The sequence below is a fragment of the Haemaphysalis longicornis genome, unplaced genomic scaffold, assembly GCF_048455015.1.
Source record: "Haemaphysalis longicornis isolate Haplotype H1 unplaced genomic scaffold, Haemaphysalis longicornis Haplotype H1 scaffold_6, whole genome shotgun sequence".
NCBI classification, from domain to species: Eukaryota; Metazoa; Arthropoda; class Arachnida; order Ixodida; family Ixodidae; genus Haemaphysalis; species Haemaphysalis longicornis.
Window position 1 is genome coordinate 188,953,537 of NW_027526407.1, and position 16,877 is coordinate 188,970,413.

Here is a 16,877-nt window from a genome sequence, read left to right on the forward strand (position 1 = left end):
GTGGTCGGCAATGCAGCTTCCATCAAAGGTTAACCAAGCGAAACCAAGACTCAACCAGACTAAGCCAAGCTTTTGCTTTGCATATCCAAGGCTGGCTGAGCTAAGCCGCAGCCATTTTTTTCGACAAGGTATTCGCTGTCGACGAAGTGTCTATTTTATATCTCTCCATCTTCGCCCACTCACCTTGATGAGGCAGGCGACGTACTAGATTGTAGAGAATTTCGGCAGCCACTATTCTCGGGTACCAGGGACGTACCCGGCGGCGGGGGTATGAGGGGGCGTTTCGGTGTCAGAAAACCACCCGAAATTTTTTCAGTTCTGCATCCCTCATCCTTTCAGCCTTTTTTTTTTCGTCCATGCTATTCATACACAGCATCGATATATTTAAGTGGTAAAACTTAAACAATGACACTTTCAGTTTGTTCACAACCACGGTTTCCGGTAGTTGTGTCTGCAGTGGTATTTTTATGTAGACATTACAGGGAACGAGGCGTCAACCTTATTGGCTTCATTAAAGCAATAAAACGACTAAGGCTTTGGATCTAAGAGCTCCATCTCCATATTCTCTTTACTGGCTGCACATAACACCCCCCCCCCCCTTCCTCCCGAAAAACGCCACTGTCCGGCACAACTTGAGAACGAACGGAAGTTGCCCTCGTGCTTCATTACCGCAGTCGGCTGTTCCTCCGCACAGCGCAAAGTAGACTAGTCAGATTACCTTGAACGTGACCCGAGTGTTTGTGTAATTTTTCGGGTTTTCTGGAATTTTTCGGACCTAATGTGTTTAAAATTTGTGCAATGACTACAATAAATACCACGCGAGAAAAAATAGACGATGCCACTGAAAGAGAGCGATCTCGTTTAAAACATTACACGTCACTTTTCTGCATGTATAAATTTCAAAGAATTTTTTGATACCGAAACAACCCCCTTTCCCCCTGGCTACGCCCCAGCTGGTGTCTGAACAAAGAAAACTTTGTTTAGTCAGGACGGAATAAGAATTTGGGCGAATATCTTGACTGACATTTATACCAGGTCCGACCACGAAAAACGCAGCGCTGCCCCGAATTTAAACGCAACGAATTCTGTACTCTATCCTGCGTGTACGCATTATGCGACTGTTTGGAATCGTTCGAAAGCTATGGTCTACACTTTACGCAGATGTTTAAGAAAGTGTGCCCATGCACAATGTGCAGATGGTTAAGCGTGGAAGCTTTAACCTGCGGCTAGCGTTTGCCATAGCGGCGTTTACGCCAGTCCGCTCGCACGGCTGCCACCCTTACCTACCGTTGCGCTTGATCGGTTCTTCCCGCAACAGCTCGTTGCCTAGTGTAGTGCCGGAGGAGTTTCCTGCGTACACGGGACCACCGGAATTCCGGTTCACGTAAAAATATAAGCTTCGCTGTTAAAAAAAGTTGGCTTCAATCCACGCTGTGAAGATGGTCGGAAAGCAAAGCTTTAAACGACGCCCACAAAATCGCCCATGCGGCGTCCCTTGTATTCACACAGGTAGCTCTACAAAGAGTGAAACCAGAGATTCTGCTAAATGTTACTTCGCATTCACGGGGGGGTAGGGAGTTTGGGGGGGGGGGGTCCAAACGGAAGGGGCCTTAAGCAGCTTCGGCCACGACCGGGCTAGAGCAGTGGACGCCGCCGCCGCAGCCCGGCCGTGAGTCGGCAGAAACAAAACTGAGAGGAGCGTCTTTCGAAGAGTGAGACAGCGGAACCTAGCCAGCCTGATGTGCTAGCTCGGGCCTACACGGCCTCTCGGCACAAGCTCGGACACTGGAACGATTCGGCATGTGAGCTTAGTGATTCCCATTTATACCGATTTAGACTAGTTCAGTAAATCTGAGAATTGCGAGAACGCTGAGGGAACATTTATAATCGCTATTTTTAGAACCAGTTGCTCTTTCCGCCTTGTACCTCTTAAAACACGACCGAATTGGTGTTCAATTCAGAAAACGGAGTCCCATTTGTGGCAAGCAGTGCGCAAAAGGTAGCGTTTCTCTAGCGGCCAGAATAATGTACGTGGTCTCTACATTTTGTTTGCCCGCCCTCCAACCCAATCCTTCACGTATCTCTGCCGTACGACCACTTAATTCCGTCCGGTCTGGGTTACCCAGGAAGTGCTGTCGAAGAAGTTAATCAAGCCGTGCGAAGGAAGTCCGCAATGAAGGCAAAGCTGGGCAAAAAAGGCCCTAAACAACCGTCGCTAAAGCAGACGACAAAGCTGTACCGCTGACGCACCCGCCGCGAGCAGGCACCTCCGTTCGGGGAACGCTGAGCTAATTCGCCGCGCCATCTACAGTGTGTTCCGTGAGTGAAACCTTCCCCCGCCTCCCGCCTCCGCCGCGTTGGGACTTTATTGTCCCGCACGCCGCGAAAGAACCGTTGGCTGGTAGAGGTTGAAAGCTTTGCTTCAAAAGATCCCAAACTACCAAGATTTCTCGCCTTGCCAATTAATTAGGTGAGTTCTTCCCACACAAGGCGTGTCAGTGTAGCCAATAGGGAGGAGGGTGTGGCCACAAAATATTGCTAACGCATAACATATTCCCTGATGTGAAATTTGAGTGAAGTTCGTACTGCAGTCTTGACGGCAACGGCACATAGCTGCTGCGTCTCAGGAAGTGATCGCGTCATCAGCGATGGCAAGACGGCGCCCCCTGGTGTTATCTCGCAGCGTGCCGCCGCTTACAGACGTCTCTCGTGAGGCCCCGGCCGCCCTGACTCTTTCACCCAAATCCCCTCTTTGGCTTTTAGGCTCAATCTGTCTGCCCTATCATCGGTGTCCTTTTCGTTCACTGGATTACAACAAGGCCAACGGCGACCCGAAACCACAGGAGCAGGCACTGAGCTGCGCTCTAAATGGAACACTCAACGAACCTAAAAGGCGTACAGTAGCGCTGTTCATTGTGTGCCGCAGACTTCCTTTGCACAATTTTCGGGGCACATTTAATGCTTCGTAAAGAGTTTGGCCATATCACAAATGCTGCTCTCTGAATGTTCATATTTATTGTTAATAGCAGACGTCAGTAAGCTTATTTTCGGATGTTAAAGGAAAGCGTAAATATTGCAATGCCGTCTTCTGAAGGAATACATACAGGAAAAATTCGGTATTCTACACACGCTAAGCTTTAAGTTATAAATTGCGTAGGCAATGTTTTCAAGCCTGTTCTGTGTCATTTTAGAGGTATCCTAAACAATTTACGCTGACACAAAAGATAAACTCGGAAAAAAAAACACATGATGCGCTCATTGGCAAAAGCATGCTATTTCCACACTTCAGCATTCTGAAGCTCTGAGAAGGTAGAAATATGACCTTAACTCTAGCTATACTGAAAACACCTCTCCTCATAAAGAGAAGCTCGTTTCAAAAAGGTTGAAACGCGTGCATGATTTATATACACCCGATCCGTATCCTTATGGTGCTCCGCAATTCTCCGCAAGAATAATATTTGTGATTCACCCTTACCAGAAAAATCAGCTCCCATAAGAGAAATGGTGTTTGTTATGCATAGCACCAGCAGTTCAGTCTTGCAACATAATACATTTGTTTATTTATTTATATATTTATTTATTTAGTTATTTGCTTATTTATTTATTTATTTATTTATTTATTTATTTATTTATTTATTTATTTATTTATTTATTTATTTATTTATTTATTTATTTATTTATTTATTTATTTATTTATAACTACTGCGATCTTTGTTCAATATCTTAGCAAGGCTGGAGAAACATAATTTACATGAGTCACTTTCGCGGCAAAACCCGGACACAAGCAAGGAAGGATAATACAGTGGATGAAAGGCAGGTAGGTTAACCAGGTTACAGTCCGGTTGGCTACCCTACGCATGGGAAGTGGTGAAGGCGGGATTTAAAGAGAAAGAAAGGGTATTGAAAAGGCAAGGAATAGGGCTTGAGGAACAAGAAAAGAAAAATTAAATATAACTACAAAAACAGAACAATAAGCGATAATAAACCCTAAACTGAAACGGTAAACTAACCAAATGACAAATGAACAATGGTACAAAGTGTCTGTACAATCGTTGAGACAGGCCTGTGTTTTTTAAGAAACGAAGCTTTTGTGGCCTTTTCGGACTGTGATGGGCTACGTCTGTGACACAGAGTTAATGGCTGGTTGTCGAGTTTCCGGAGAGCGGTTGACAGGTGCAGTCGCTGCGTTGCAAACCGGACACAGTGACACAAGAGGTGTTCTGTTGTCTCGTCCGTAGCGCACACGTCACATGCAGGGCTGTCAGTCATGGTGATAGTGAATGAGTAAGCTTTGGTGAAAGCAACTCCAATCCACAGTCGGCTCAGCAGGGTGGAATCCGAACGTAGCATGTTAGTGGGTAAGTGGAGCTGCAGGTCAGGGTCGAGCAAGTACAGGCGGGAGTTGGAAAACTCCTGGGTATTCCAAACAGTCAGCGTGATTTCGCGCACGATGGAGCGCAGTGACCTTGCCGCATCATGGCCCGATAACAGGATGTCGGCCAAATGGGCACTTTCATGGGCATGATGAGCCGCTTTGTCTGCATTCAACACAAACATACACAAAATATACCGAAAGCAGAAGATGCATCATGTTATCAGGAGCGACTCGAAAGCAGACAGTGGTTTTTTGGTTACCGCATTGTTATAAATGTTGTTCCAATCGACGATGGTTCTTGCGAAGTATGAGTTTTTGATGCAGTTGTTGCGTGGATTAAATGGTGTGACTGTTAGTGCGTGTCGGCGTCTTGTATCGTAACCAGTTGAAAAGTGAAAGACGTTGGAGGTGTCAATAGCATGCTGTCCAGTAGCTCTTTGATAGAAAAATTTAAGGCGTAGGATTCGATTCCTTTACGATATAAAGACGGACAGTGCCATTTTGATATCGCAAATGTTCTCAATCAGCTGGTGGTGGAATTGTTTGGAGCTAACGCCGCTAATTAACTTTCGTCTCATAAGAAATTTTCTGCACATTGATGTAGAACTGTTATTTCAGGAACCTAAAATGGCGGCTTCCTTGGAACCAGAGGCGCCATATAGGCTTGTCTCCGAGATACACACGTCTCTTCCCGACATCCCGGAGAGCTGCCGAAGATCGCTGGTACAGGCCTTCGCCCAGCTCGGTGTTAGGTCGCCAGAAGACGCCATGACGATGGCAGACCCTGAGGTCCTGGTCCAAATACTTGGCGCAGAGCAGGCGAAGAAGCTAGTTGCCCATTTCAACAGGCACTGTAAGTTGAGAAATCGAACAGCAGTTGTTTTTTCATGGTTGGGATATGTTACTGCGGCACTTGCAAAATATTTTGATGCTCATACTTAATCGAAGCGCGAAAGACGGGACAGTATGTGATTGAGTATGAACACCTACCAACTCGCCCAACTTGCAACTGTCCTATATTTTGATGCCTCTGTATTCGTCTTCGAGGGCCTTGTCCTCACCCTGTACATTTAGGTTCCAACACGACTGGTCATCACAGCGGGAGGACCGAAACCTCCTGTTATAAACAACACCATTGGGCCCTTGCCAAAATTTTGTGTGAGGCTTCAAAACGTATAAACACATGGCCTCGATAAGTACTGAAATATTTATGTGATGTGGGCCTAACACTAGACATCAACTACTTCGTTGAATAAAGAGATGAATTTTCACACATATCATATAGGTGCACTATTACAAATGGAGTGCAAAAGTAAGTATGATCACAGGAAGGAATGCGAGAAATAACACACCACTGCAAGATTGCCCCTGCACTTTAAGCTAGAGATCTTCTTTACAACGACGTGGTCGTCTTTTTATATTTCAAACCTTTTGATGGCCGGACTATAGACATCAATGTCAGCTAAAACACAATCTGGTGGCATTCGCGTCAATCACGAACAGGTGGATTTGGCATCATCCCTTTTTGTTGCAGAGTGGTATGCTAGGAAGAGAAGATGAATTATGGTTGATTTACTGGACTACAATTTTTTCAGAGATCAGGGCGCACCATCAAGAGAAAAACAACATTGAAGAATTGAAAATATTGCCCCGCTAGAATAACGCCGATGCCGCCTTTGCACAAACTTCACCCAAAAAGGGTATATAATCATAACAACAGACTAGGCATGCGACTCATCATCTAATTTCCAGAGTTGCAGTTGTGACACATTTCGCCCCTTGTCTGTGATTTGCTGAAACCGGTGGAATCAAACGTGAAATAAACAGGTGATGTATACTTGCAGAACGGGCTAATTGCGCTTGAAATATTGTGCATATTCATTTCAAAGCAGTACGAATAATTGGGTAAGCAATGTAACTTTCGAAAGAATACACAAACATGCGACCTTTGCATGCGGCGTATAGTACAAAATTGTAGGGTGGTGTTTTCCACAGCCGTCAGCCACAATGCGCTCGTCTAGACACTGACCGAAAGGCAAAAGCGACAATGCAACTTACGTAGGCTTTTTGTTGAGTCATACCCAATGTTTGACGAAACGTTTACCATTAACCACAAAAAATGCTACATGTGCAGTCTTTCTCAAAATGTTGTAGGCCACGGCGACCGTAGCCGGGTCAGGCGCGCGGCCCAGCAGCGGCGCTGGGCCGCGAGGGGTAATAGAGCGAGGAGAACTTTCGCCCTAGCTTTAGTAGCTTGGCTGGTGTGCAGGAAATCCAGCGCGATAGCACAGGGAGTTTGCAAGCACATTTTGTGCTAGTCCTGATAGGAAAACGAGAGCGAAAGCTCCCTTTGTTTTCTTTAACCGCGCAACCAGCCCACAGCGGCTACCGCAGTGCCCCTGCTGGGCCGCGCGCCTGTTCTGGCCGCGGTTGCCGTGGCCTATTAAATTTTGACAGACATTGTACATACATGTCCGATCAGCTGGCAACCCGAGCCTGAGGAGTGTTCCATGACCGGTATTCCTACGCCATCATTATCAAGGTAACCGACAGGTGTGTTTTGGAGCCGGTGGAGGCCCCAATCAGCATATTAATTTTCTTTGAAGCATCTACCTTTAGTACATCATTCCTGATATCACAAAACAAGCTCTTCAGCAGTTCAGATTTTCCTTAATTTATTAAATTACACAATGAATAAAGCGCATTTTTCTCCTTGTCAATCGCTGGGGTGCTATATAAAGCCAAAACAGTTGAGTAAAACGAAGTTGTATTTCGTCTTCATGGCTAATTTAATGAAAAGACTGCGTTGCTTCCACATAATAAAAAGTGAAGTCAGGAGACAGACAACCAAATCAATGGTAGCTTGCATGATAACTCTTTGGACTTCGATTTAACACAGGGTCTGCCACGAGCGTACGGACTTGCACTTTTCCACAGAGCCTTTCTGGCTTTCAGTACAGTGTACCATGCACCTAAAACAAAATGCTACTCAAATTACTACGGAAAGAACTTCTTGAATTGAAAAAACTTCTACGGCAAAATTTCTTGAATAATTCACCACATACAGTTGACACAGGGTTAACAAACAGTCCTTGTCCTTTTATCTGTATGAGGCCATCATTTGGTTTATTATACTAGATGCACCTCTTAACACTGTTAAAACTCTTAGAACAGATATTCATTGCCATCTAAAATCACAAAACGCATTATATATTAAATAATTTTTGGAGTAGTACCGTGGTTAGGGGCTCGCCCCCTTTTTGAAATTTTCTAGCCCGGACGACGCCACTAAAGCTGGCTTTAATCAGATCACCGCTGCTGCTTAATATTTAGATGTGGAGGCTGCGACCAATACGGGGTCGATGTTCACTCTCACCCAGAAAATTAGCCATTTTCCTCTTTTTCTGGTAGCGATACATTTGACTACTACCAGAAAAAGAGGAAAATGGCTAATTTTCTGGGCAATTCTCACAGATTCAAATGCGGCTCTTCAAGCCCTAAATCCAATTGCGGCTTACAGTCATCACAATCTCTTGGCAAGACACATCTGTGATGTGATGGCAACTGAAATAGGAAAGAACTCAGAGAATAACCTTTCAGGGGATTCCCGGGCACATTGGAATTAGTGGAAATTCACGAGCTGACCAACTAGCACCAACCACTCATTCAAAGTCCACGTGTAACGCCGTGCCTTTTACCAGAGGTGATGTGAAAAATTATTTCAACAAACTAAGGACACACATTACTTTAGAAACCAGGTTTACCGATAAATATCGTTCATCGCTGTTATACCAAGTGGACCCGCACCTTGCATACCCGTGTGCGTCTCATCTCGGTCGTTTGGTCGACACGTTATTACATCGCCTTCGTTTTGACGTGGCCTACACCAAGAAATTATTTACCGTATTCGATTTGCTGATGACACCTGCTGTGCTTGTGGACACCAAACTGAAGATGTGCATCATGTTCTATTTGAGTGCCCTCTATATGCGACCGAGCGGAAAAAAATGACAAGCTTAGCCTGCTATCTCGGACACCCCTATCATTGCCGAAACTGTTGGGTCCGTGGGACAATGTACGCAACCAAACGAAAGCCTTCGTTGCCTTCAGGAAGTTTTTTCAAGTGACGAAGATGTGCGAACACTATTAAATGCGTGTACATTCCTCTGAATGGGTGTGGAAACACACAAGGGTGTATGTATATTGATGAAAGTATATGTGTCGCATCGTGGATATTTTGTATTGTTTGTATATAGATGTATATAGCTTGTTTTATTTTTTAGACTATATTCCACTGCTCTAAGGAATCCTGTGTATGTATATGTGTGTGCTTGTGTACTGTACAGAGCAAGTAGTTACTGAGTGCGCATGCGATCTTTCAGCCGCTGCTGTCCCGATTGATTGATTGATTGATTGATTGTGGGGGTTTAACGCGCCGACGCAACGCAGGCGATGAGGCGCGCCGTAGTGGAGGACTCCGGATAAATTTTGACCACCTGGGGATCTTTAACGTGCGCCGAAATCTCGTACACACGGGCGTTTTTGCTTTTCGCCTCCATCAGAAAAGCGGCCGCCGCTGCCGGGAATCGAACCCGCGACCTCGTGCTCAGCAGCGCAACGCCTTAGCCACTGAGCCACCGCGGCGGGTGCTGCTGTCCCAGTGTACTTAATCTAACCTTGTGGTTCCTTAGGGCAAGTATTGTACTTTTTGTATACACCAATGCCTGGAGTAGCCACCTACGGTTTGGGTTGGAGCTACACTCTCCAATAAATAAATATTTCCCCTCTCTCTCTCTCTCTCTCTCTCTCTCTCTCTCTCTCTCTCTCTCTCTCTCTCTCTCTCTCTCTCCTCTTTTCCTAAAAATTAACTAACAACAATCATCGACGGTAGCTCGTCGACAAGTTTGTGTTTTGTCTTCGTCGATCCTGTTTATAGCAGCAAACAAAGAAATGTGATAGAGAAGGGATATTTGATTGGTATGAGCAGATAAAACGTACGACCAATTCAATAGAAACGTTATTCAGATATTCAAATACAAATAAATGTCTTACTGCTTGTCGAGCAGTTCTGTGGTAGGGAAGCGTGCTCAGCCTTAAATCAAAGCAAATATAAAACCAGGTTTAACAATGCAACATGACTGGCCATCAAGCATCTTTGACGGCATTCGTGGACATTCCGGCCGAAGCGGTTGTCTCATTGAAATGAAAAACATACACGCGAAATAGGTTTCCTAAGTGAGCAATAGATATCATGTAACGTGTAGCGTTTTATTGTTTTTTTTTCGGTATGTTTTTCATTTCCGTCATATATAACCGCCCCCCTTCACAAGATAATAAACAGTTGATAGTTTCCGCCTCACCTTGTCTGTTTTTGGGTTATTCACCCTGTTCTACGTTTCGTGTCAGGCAGCGCACCTCTGCACTTCAAGATGTGTAGAGAAATGACGTGTGAAAAGCAAAAACGCCCATGTGTACGAGATTTCGGCGCACGATAAAGATCCCCAGGTGGTCAAAATTAATCCGGAGCCCTCCACTACGGCGCGCCTCATCGCCTGCGTTGCGTCGGCGCGTTAAACCCCACAATCAATTAATCAGAAATGCCGTGAAAAATTACTGTCGAGGCTGGACCCAATATCTGCTTGCCAGATAAGCTAAGAACCGAAAACTTCCAATAGACGCATTCATGCTTTCCTCCGCATCTGGAAGCATTGTCAAAGCTATCGCTATCATCTTAGCCGCAACGACGAGTTGTCAAGTTGGTAGGGAGATATAGAGACTAAAAGCGCAGAAAAAAACTAAGGACAAAGAGCGGAACTACACCGGACGGGCGCTTATCACCATCATAGTATAGTTATCAGCATCATGAAGGCGCACTGCGTGCGTGATATGCTAGCCGCGGCAGAATTGTCCGCCTACTGTTTCTCCTTTGCTTTGTAGTTTTTTTTTTCTAAAGTAGCCATAGATTGCGTTTATTGCTGCAGTAGAGAAAAAACAGCCAAAAGGCGCTATATTGCTGTAATGACGTAATTCGCACGCCAAAAGAACACCAACACTCGGGAAAGTGGGAAAAATCTTTTGAGCATGTTTGCAAGTTATTCAATGCGCACTGAGCAGTAATTTTTGACTCAAGGACTTTGTGACCCCCACTTCCAAGTACTGGAACTGTTTGTCGACTACGTTCTGAAGGCGTTTAGATTTCGAAAAAAAGTTACAATTGTTGCGGGGTCCCTGTAAGCATGCGAGCAGAATTTATTCATACGTTTTTCGCACGCTCTTTCCAGCAACTTCAACGAGCTTGGTCGTAACTGAAGGAGCATGGTGAGTTGGCGTTCATATTGCATCTCGGTGCGTACTGGACGGGTTGACTTTGAGGCTACCCGATTGTGTGTTCTCCTGACCAAGGGTGTGGGCTTACATCTTAGGTCACAGGTCTCGGAAGTGTTTCGAAAACTGGAGTAAAACTATCACCGATTATGATGATGATGACGATGGTGATGATGATGATGATGACGTGGTTTCAGAAACATAAGTGTGTTTTTTTTTTCGGCCCGGGAAATGTTTTTTTCACAGAGGTCAGCCCCCGTTTTCCCTTAATGTTTTATCCAACACGACATATTTTCGCTGAAAGGTTTTTATGCTTCTCAATATCCTGCATATTGGAAGGACTGAAGTTATTTCTTTTATTATGCAGGTGCAATCGTACCTTCGGCGTGGTACTCGTAATGCACTTGCAAGCGCCTTCAGGCGTGATACAGTCAACATAGTGAAATAAATTATTCGAAGAAAATAGTTAACTACCTTTTACAGGAAGAGCTAGTCCATTATAATGGTTATTTTAAGCAGCAAGTTATAAGGAAGAAATGAAACAAGCGAATGGGGGAAAATGCAAACGGTAACTTTGGCAGGCGGGACGTGTGTTCTGCTAAATTGATTCTGTCGTACTGTGCCTCCAACGTAGGGCCTCTCCACCTAGTATTAATTTTTTCGGGCACATAGCATGTATCATCGTGCCTCAAACAGTGGGGTGAGCCCCTTTTTTGGTAACTCTGGGGCTCTAGCCCCCTGACCCTCCCCCATTCCTGAGTTCCTGGCGTATGTTGTAAATGACAAGAAAGAATATTTTATGCCACGAATTCATGCCGACGTAAGTGAAATGGAAGTTTACGAGGACATCAGCATCGCGCAGTTGGTGTCGTAAAGGCGATAGGTCCTTCGTAAATACATTCTGTAAGCGTACGCCTCACCCGATTAGAATCCATGTTCCTGTTTATAAATTCTTGCCAATGTATCTCGCGTCGGTGGGAAGGAGGTCGCGCCTTCGGTGTCCAACCTTGTGGGCATCCTTTTCTATAACTAAAACATCACATTGTACAAAAACAAACCATAGAGTTTGAAAAACTTTAAACAACGACCTAGCGGTTCGGCAAACTTTGGCTGCGGTGAAATTAAAACCTGAAAAATAAAACTTGATGTAGCGGACACATAAATCACGGCTATTTCCCGTTTGTCTGAAATTAGAAAAATAGAGCTTCATCTTGTAAATTTCGACTATCCACCCGGTGACCTACGACAGCCAGTCTAGTGCATTAAGGTTACCCCAGCGAATAATTTATATGAAGTAATATTGATACATCAACCTACATTGCACGTCTGCTAGACTTCTCTGCTACATACTGCAGAAATCACCGCATTGATGAAAACGATCGCGTGAAGGTGGCACTAGGTGTGCGAGCGTCAATGAAAGAGAAACGTTGTTTTGAAAGTAACCATGAGAGGTGTCTAGTCTTTTCTCGGTCTTCTCATCTAGGGTTGAAACACCTGTGACACAAACCTGGCCTTGGATGTCGCGCGGTCCAACATGACCCACGCTAGTTCAGCTACCTCCAACATGCTAGCCTCTTCACCCCGTGGCCGCCACGTCATCGCTTTCGACACAAGCCAAGGTGGAAATTACAGCAGATGCATAACTGAAAACTTATCGAAGAAGCTCTCGGTATTCTCCGCACTCAGACATTCGATACTGTAAGCGCAGAGTCCTCACATAAATGCGGAGCTAAATGCCATTACGAGATGCAACCTCTCATTCCTCAAAAACCGAACGACGAATTTACTACTGTTGCATATATGAATGCGAAAAAGCCTTCCATGCAACATTTCTAGTCTGGAAGTAGACATCGAGGCGTAATCCCGGCGAACGTTGCTGCAGCACTTGTCTCTCAGGAAAATCCTTCAAGTCCAACCAACACGCATTCGCACGGCTACACGGCCACAAGGTTCCAACTATGAAGATCATCAAATTTATAGAAGGTACCAGCAAATATTGCAAATTTTCGGAGCACTTTTAATCTACTACCCGCGCTCATCCAACTTTGGCAGAGGCAGACACTTCTTATTAAATCCCCAGACGCTTGCAGGAGACGCTTCATCAACCATTGCTAATTCTCTAGCAAGTGAGTCCTGCTGCAAACACGCAATAGAAAGACTCAAACGGCGCTGTTCACCTACGTTAAGCTACGACTTCTGGTTAGTAAAATGTAAAAAACAAAATGTCGGTGGGGCGATATAAGAAACGCCCGACCTTGGTCTCTTTCTCGCTTTGTTTCTGCTCGTTTTGCTAAGAACACCAATTTAAATCGCACCGCTACAACCTTGCGTAGGCGGAGACGCTAAACCGGAACAACGCTTGCCGAAATGACGAAGTTGAAATAAAACAACTGCCGTACCCAAATGAGGCTAGTCGACAAGGAATTCGGCCATTTAGCGAGTCTTCAGTCAATATTATATCGACTTACGCTTTTCCAAACCGATATCATTGTGATGGAACATACCCGCGAAGGGGACTGACGCCGTATTCTACGCGAGAAAGACGAAGTGCAAGGCCAAGCGCCTGCTGAGTAGTTGGGAGAAGAAGAGGTGAAGGAGGCACGGGCGCAGAGAGCGAGACCCCAGGCAGAGAGCGAGACCCCAGCCAGGGAACGAGGCGGACTGAACGGGGCACGGCTCTGTGCGACCTCAGGGCGAGACGTCTGGTCTATGCGCCACAGTGAGGCAAGGCCGTCGCGAGTCTCTGCTACGGTTCCGGGCGTCGCCGCCAAGGCCCGGGACATCGTCGCCAGCACGGGCCACCATCGACCGGGCTCCGGCCTTCCGAACAGCGCGTGACCGGGCTCGAGGCGGGAGCAAGGCCGTCAGCGGACCCGGCGGAAAGTCTTCTGGCTACGGAACCTGGGCATCCAACCTCAACGACGCGGACACCGCTACAAGGGCGACGTCGGCACCCGCGTCCCATACAACCGATGTGAGCGTTTCCTGCCCCGGGACGTTTACGCGGGGACGGTGCGCGGACTTTGTAGTTGCGGGCGCTGGAGCGGACCGCGTGGGCTGTTTTATCATCTGAGTTTCCCCTAACGTTTTGTGAATTCCCTTTGCCATTAATTCAACCCTCTGTGCTGTCCAGTCTGTAAATACAATGTCATCTCCTCATCCGCACTAAGAGCGTTCCCTCCGTTTCGAGTGATCCGGCCCATTTCATTACAAAAAGTGGCGAGCCTGCCAGGATCCTATCATTAACATCTGCGGAAATCGGTTGAACGCTGTGTGCGGACGAGTGATCTGACAGTTTGAAGATGGATTTGGAAAAGTTAATGGCAATAGGGTCACAGTTAGGCTTGACGGGACCCGAACTTCGGGAGTGGATTGAAAGCAAGCGTGCGGAGGAGAGGGCTCAGAGGGCAGCTGAGAGAGAAGCCCTTAGAGAAGCAGCGGAAAGGAAAAAGGAAGCTGACGAAAGAGAGTTGGCACTCCTCCAACTTAGGCTGCGCATCCAGGAAGGGGCGCAAAACACTCCAGCAGTTACTGGAGAGAGTAGCGCTGGCCCCAACACGCTTGTTATCAACCCACAGAAGTTGCTACCCTTGTTCGACGAGAGGCGAGACGATTTGCACGCCTATTTGCAAAGGTTCGAACGCGTAGCAACGGGTCAGGGTTGGCCCCAAGACAAATGGGCTGTTGCCATTAGTATGTGTTTGTCAGGGGAGGCACTTTCAGTTATCGGCCGGATGACTGCAACAGAGTCGTTGGACTATGCGAAAGTCAAGAACGCTCTGCTGCAACGGTTTAAGTTTACTGCCCAAGGCTATCAGGACAAGTTTCGCAAAGCACGAGCTGAGGATGGCGAAACAGGGAGGCAGCTAGCAGCAAGGATATCCGGTTATTTCGATCATTGGATTGAAATGACCGGGATACCAAAAACATTTGAGGGTCTCCGCGATCACGTCATTGCCGAGCAGTTCCTCCGCTGTTGCCATCCGAAGCTCGTAGTCTTTTTAAAAGAGCGCCAGTGCAAAACTCTGGATAACTTGGCAGATTACACCGACCGGTTTCTGGAGGCGCAAAACCTCCCAAATCTTGGGAAAGGCCCAGATGACGCAGATCAACCGCAGAAGGATGCGCAAGACGCGCAGAAGAAGCAAGCTCCCAAGTGCTTCTTGTGCAACCGGCCGGGCCACCGCGCTTCGGACTGCCGCAGCACCGCAAGGGATCCACCGAAGTGCAGCGCCTGTGTACGTGTCGGACACAAAACAGAGGACTGCCAACCTGGGTCAGACGGTGAAGAGCAGTTTGCTGCTTGCGCACTGACCATGGCCTCTCCAAATCATCCGGTGTGTAGCCAGCGGAGTGCTTCCGGAGCAAAAGGTTATCCTTTCGGCCACGACCGCGGTCAAGGCACTGGAAAGGGCGCGTTTTGCGTGAATGGCATGCCTGTCGTGGAAGGCCGTGTTCAAGGGAAGCCTGCTACAGTGCTTCGGGATACTGGAAGCAATACCGCCATCGTTCGGAGAGATTTGGTTGAAGATGGTTGCTTAACCGGAAGAACGACCCGTGTATCACTTATAGACGGCTCCATGAAGCAATTAGCCCAGGCGAGGATCCATGTCGACACTCCGTACTTCGTAGGTGAACTCACCGTATCGTGTATGGAGCGGCCGATCTACGATCTCGTCCTCGGGAACCTTCCAGGTGTCAGAGCGGTGGGCAACCCGGATCCTCACTGGAAAGGTCCAGGCGGGCGTTCACTCAATCTAGTGAAGGGTATCACCAAGGAGCTTGTCTATCCGAGCAAGAACGTTTTGGTGTCGGCCGTCGCACAGGTGACCTCATCAAACATCAAGGCCTGGAAAGCGCTTGTGATTCCGACCACGGACACAGAAAGAGAACAGCTCGCCCGGGAGCAGCAAAGCGATCCTTCGCTCAGAAGCTGCTTCCGCAAGGTTGGACAAACGGTCTCATCAGGGAAAGGCGGGAGCTACCGTTTCGTCAAGACCAGCGACGTCTTACATCGTCACTTCCACCTTTCAACGGGTAGAAGATGCACACAGGTCGTTGTGCCCAAGTCCAAAAGGGAACCTATCCTTCGATTTGCACACGAAGGCTTCGGCGCAATTCATCAGGGCTTACGAAAAACCGTCTACCGCATCTTGAACGAGTTTTACTGGCCGGGTCTGCGCGGAGACGTCAAACGCTTCGTCAGGTCATGCGACGGTTGCAAGAAAACATGTACGGACAGGGTGAATGTGTCCAAGCAAGGAAAGTGTGACTTCATAGAAACGAATGGGTCTTCCCTAAACCACGGTATAAAGGGCTCGAACCTACCTCGTCCACAGACCTTAAGGAAGATCGTGAACTTTGAAAGACCTACAACGAAACGGGGCCTCCAGTATTTTCTCAACTTGACTTGGCGCTACCGGAAGTACATCCCGAATTACGCTGCAATCGCCAAACCCCTCACTGACCTGATGGACACAACAGAGAGAAACAGGGTTGCTTGGGACCAGTCTCAGGAGGCGGCGTTCAGCATATTGAAGCAAAAGCTTTCGTCGCACTTTTGCTCTGACGACAATCCTTTGCAACCTGTCTCTCCGACTCTTACCAAAACAAAAGAGCGGGAATAACCTATTTTTGACAATTCCTACAATCGGCTAAGCATGTCCACAGTTTTGCACTGTCGCTTTCCATTGTACGAGAATGATTTGTGTTAATCCTGCCAAGAACTCTTTTACTGTATGAGCTTACCGTTCTATTTGACGTGCCTTAGCAACTTGCATGCTTCCGTAGGACACAATTTTTGTGAGGACAATGTTTTTGTGTACCTGTTGGACTTTTTGGGACTTTGCTTTGGACTGTAGAATAGTTGTTCCCCGAACAACTTTCTTAAGCGGGGGGTAATGTGATGGAACATACCCGCGAAGGGGACTGACGCCGTATTCTACGCGAGAAAGACGAAGTGCAAGGCCAAGCGCCTGCTGAGTAGTTGGGAGAAGAAGAGGTGAAGGAGGCACGGGCGCAGAGAGCGAGACCCCAGGCAGAGAGCGAGACCCCAGCCAGGGAACGAGGCGGACTGAACGGGGCACGGCTCTGTGCGACCTCAGGGCGAGACGTCTGGTCTATGCGCCACAGTGAGGCAAGGCCGTCGCGAGTCTCTGCTACGGTTCCGGGCGTCGCC

The 16,877-nt window shown here is 47.1% G+C and overlaps 1 protein-coding gene across 1 annotated transcript in view; it reads left to right on the forward strand.

Annotated features, from left to right (window-relative positions):
* The first annotated feature begins 4,996 nt into the window (after positions 1-4,996).
* LOC144142125 (uncharacterized) overlaps positions 4,997-16,877 on the forward strand; it is a 35,166-nt gene continuing 23,285 nt past the window's right edge. The window contains exons 1-2 of the mRNA XM_077673529.1: positions 4,997-5,228; positions 10,657-10,693. Of these exons, the coding sequence (XP_077529655.1) occupies positions 5,003-5,228; positions 10,657-10,693 (263 nt within the window). The 5' untranslated portion in view covers positions 4,997-5,002. The remainder of the gene's footprint in view (positions 5,229-10,656; positions 10,694-16,877) is intronic.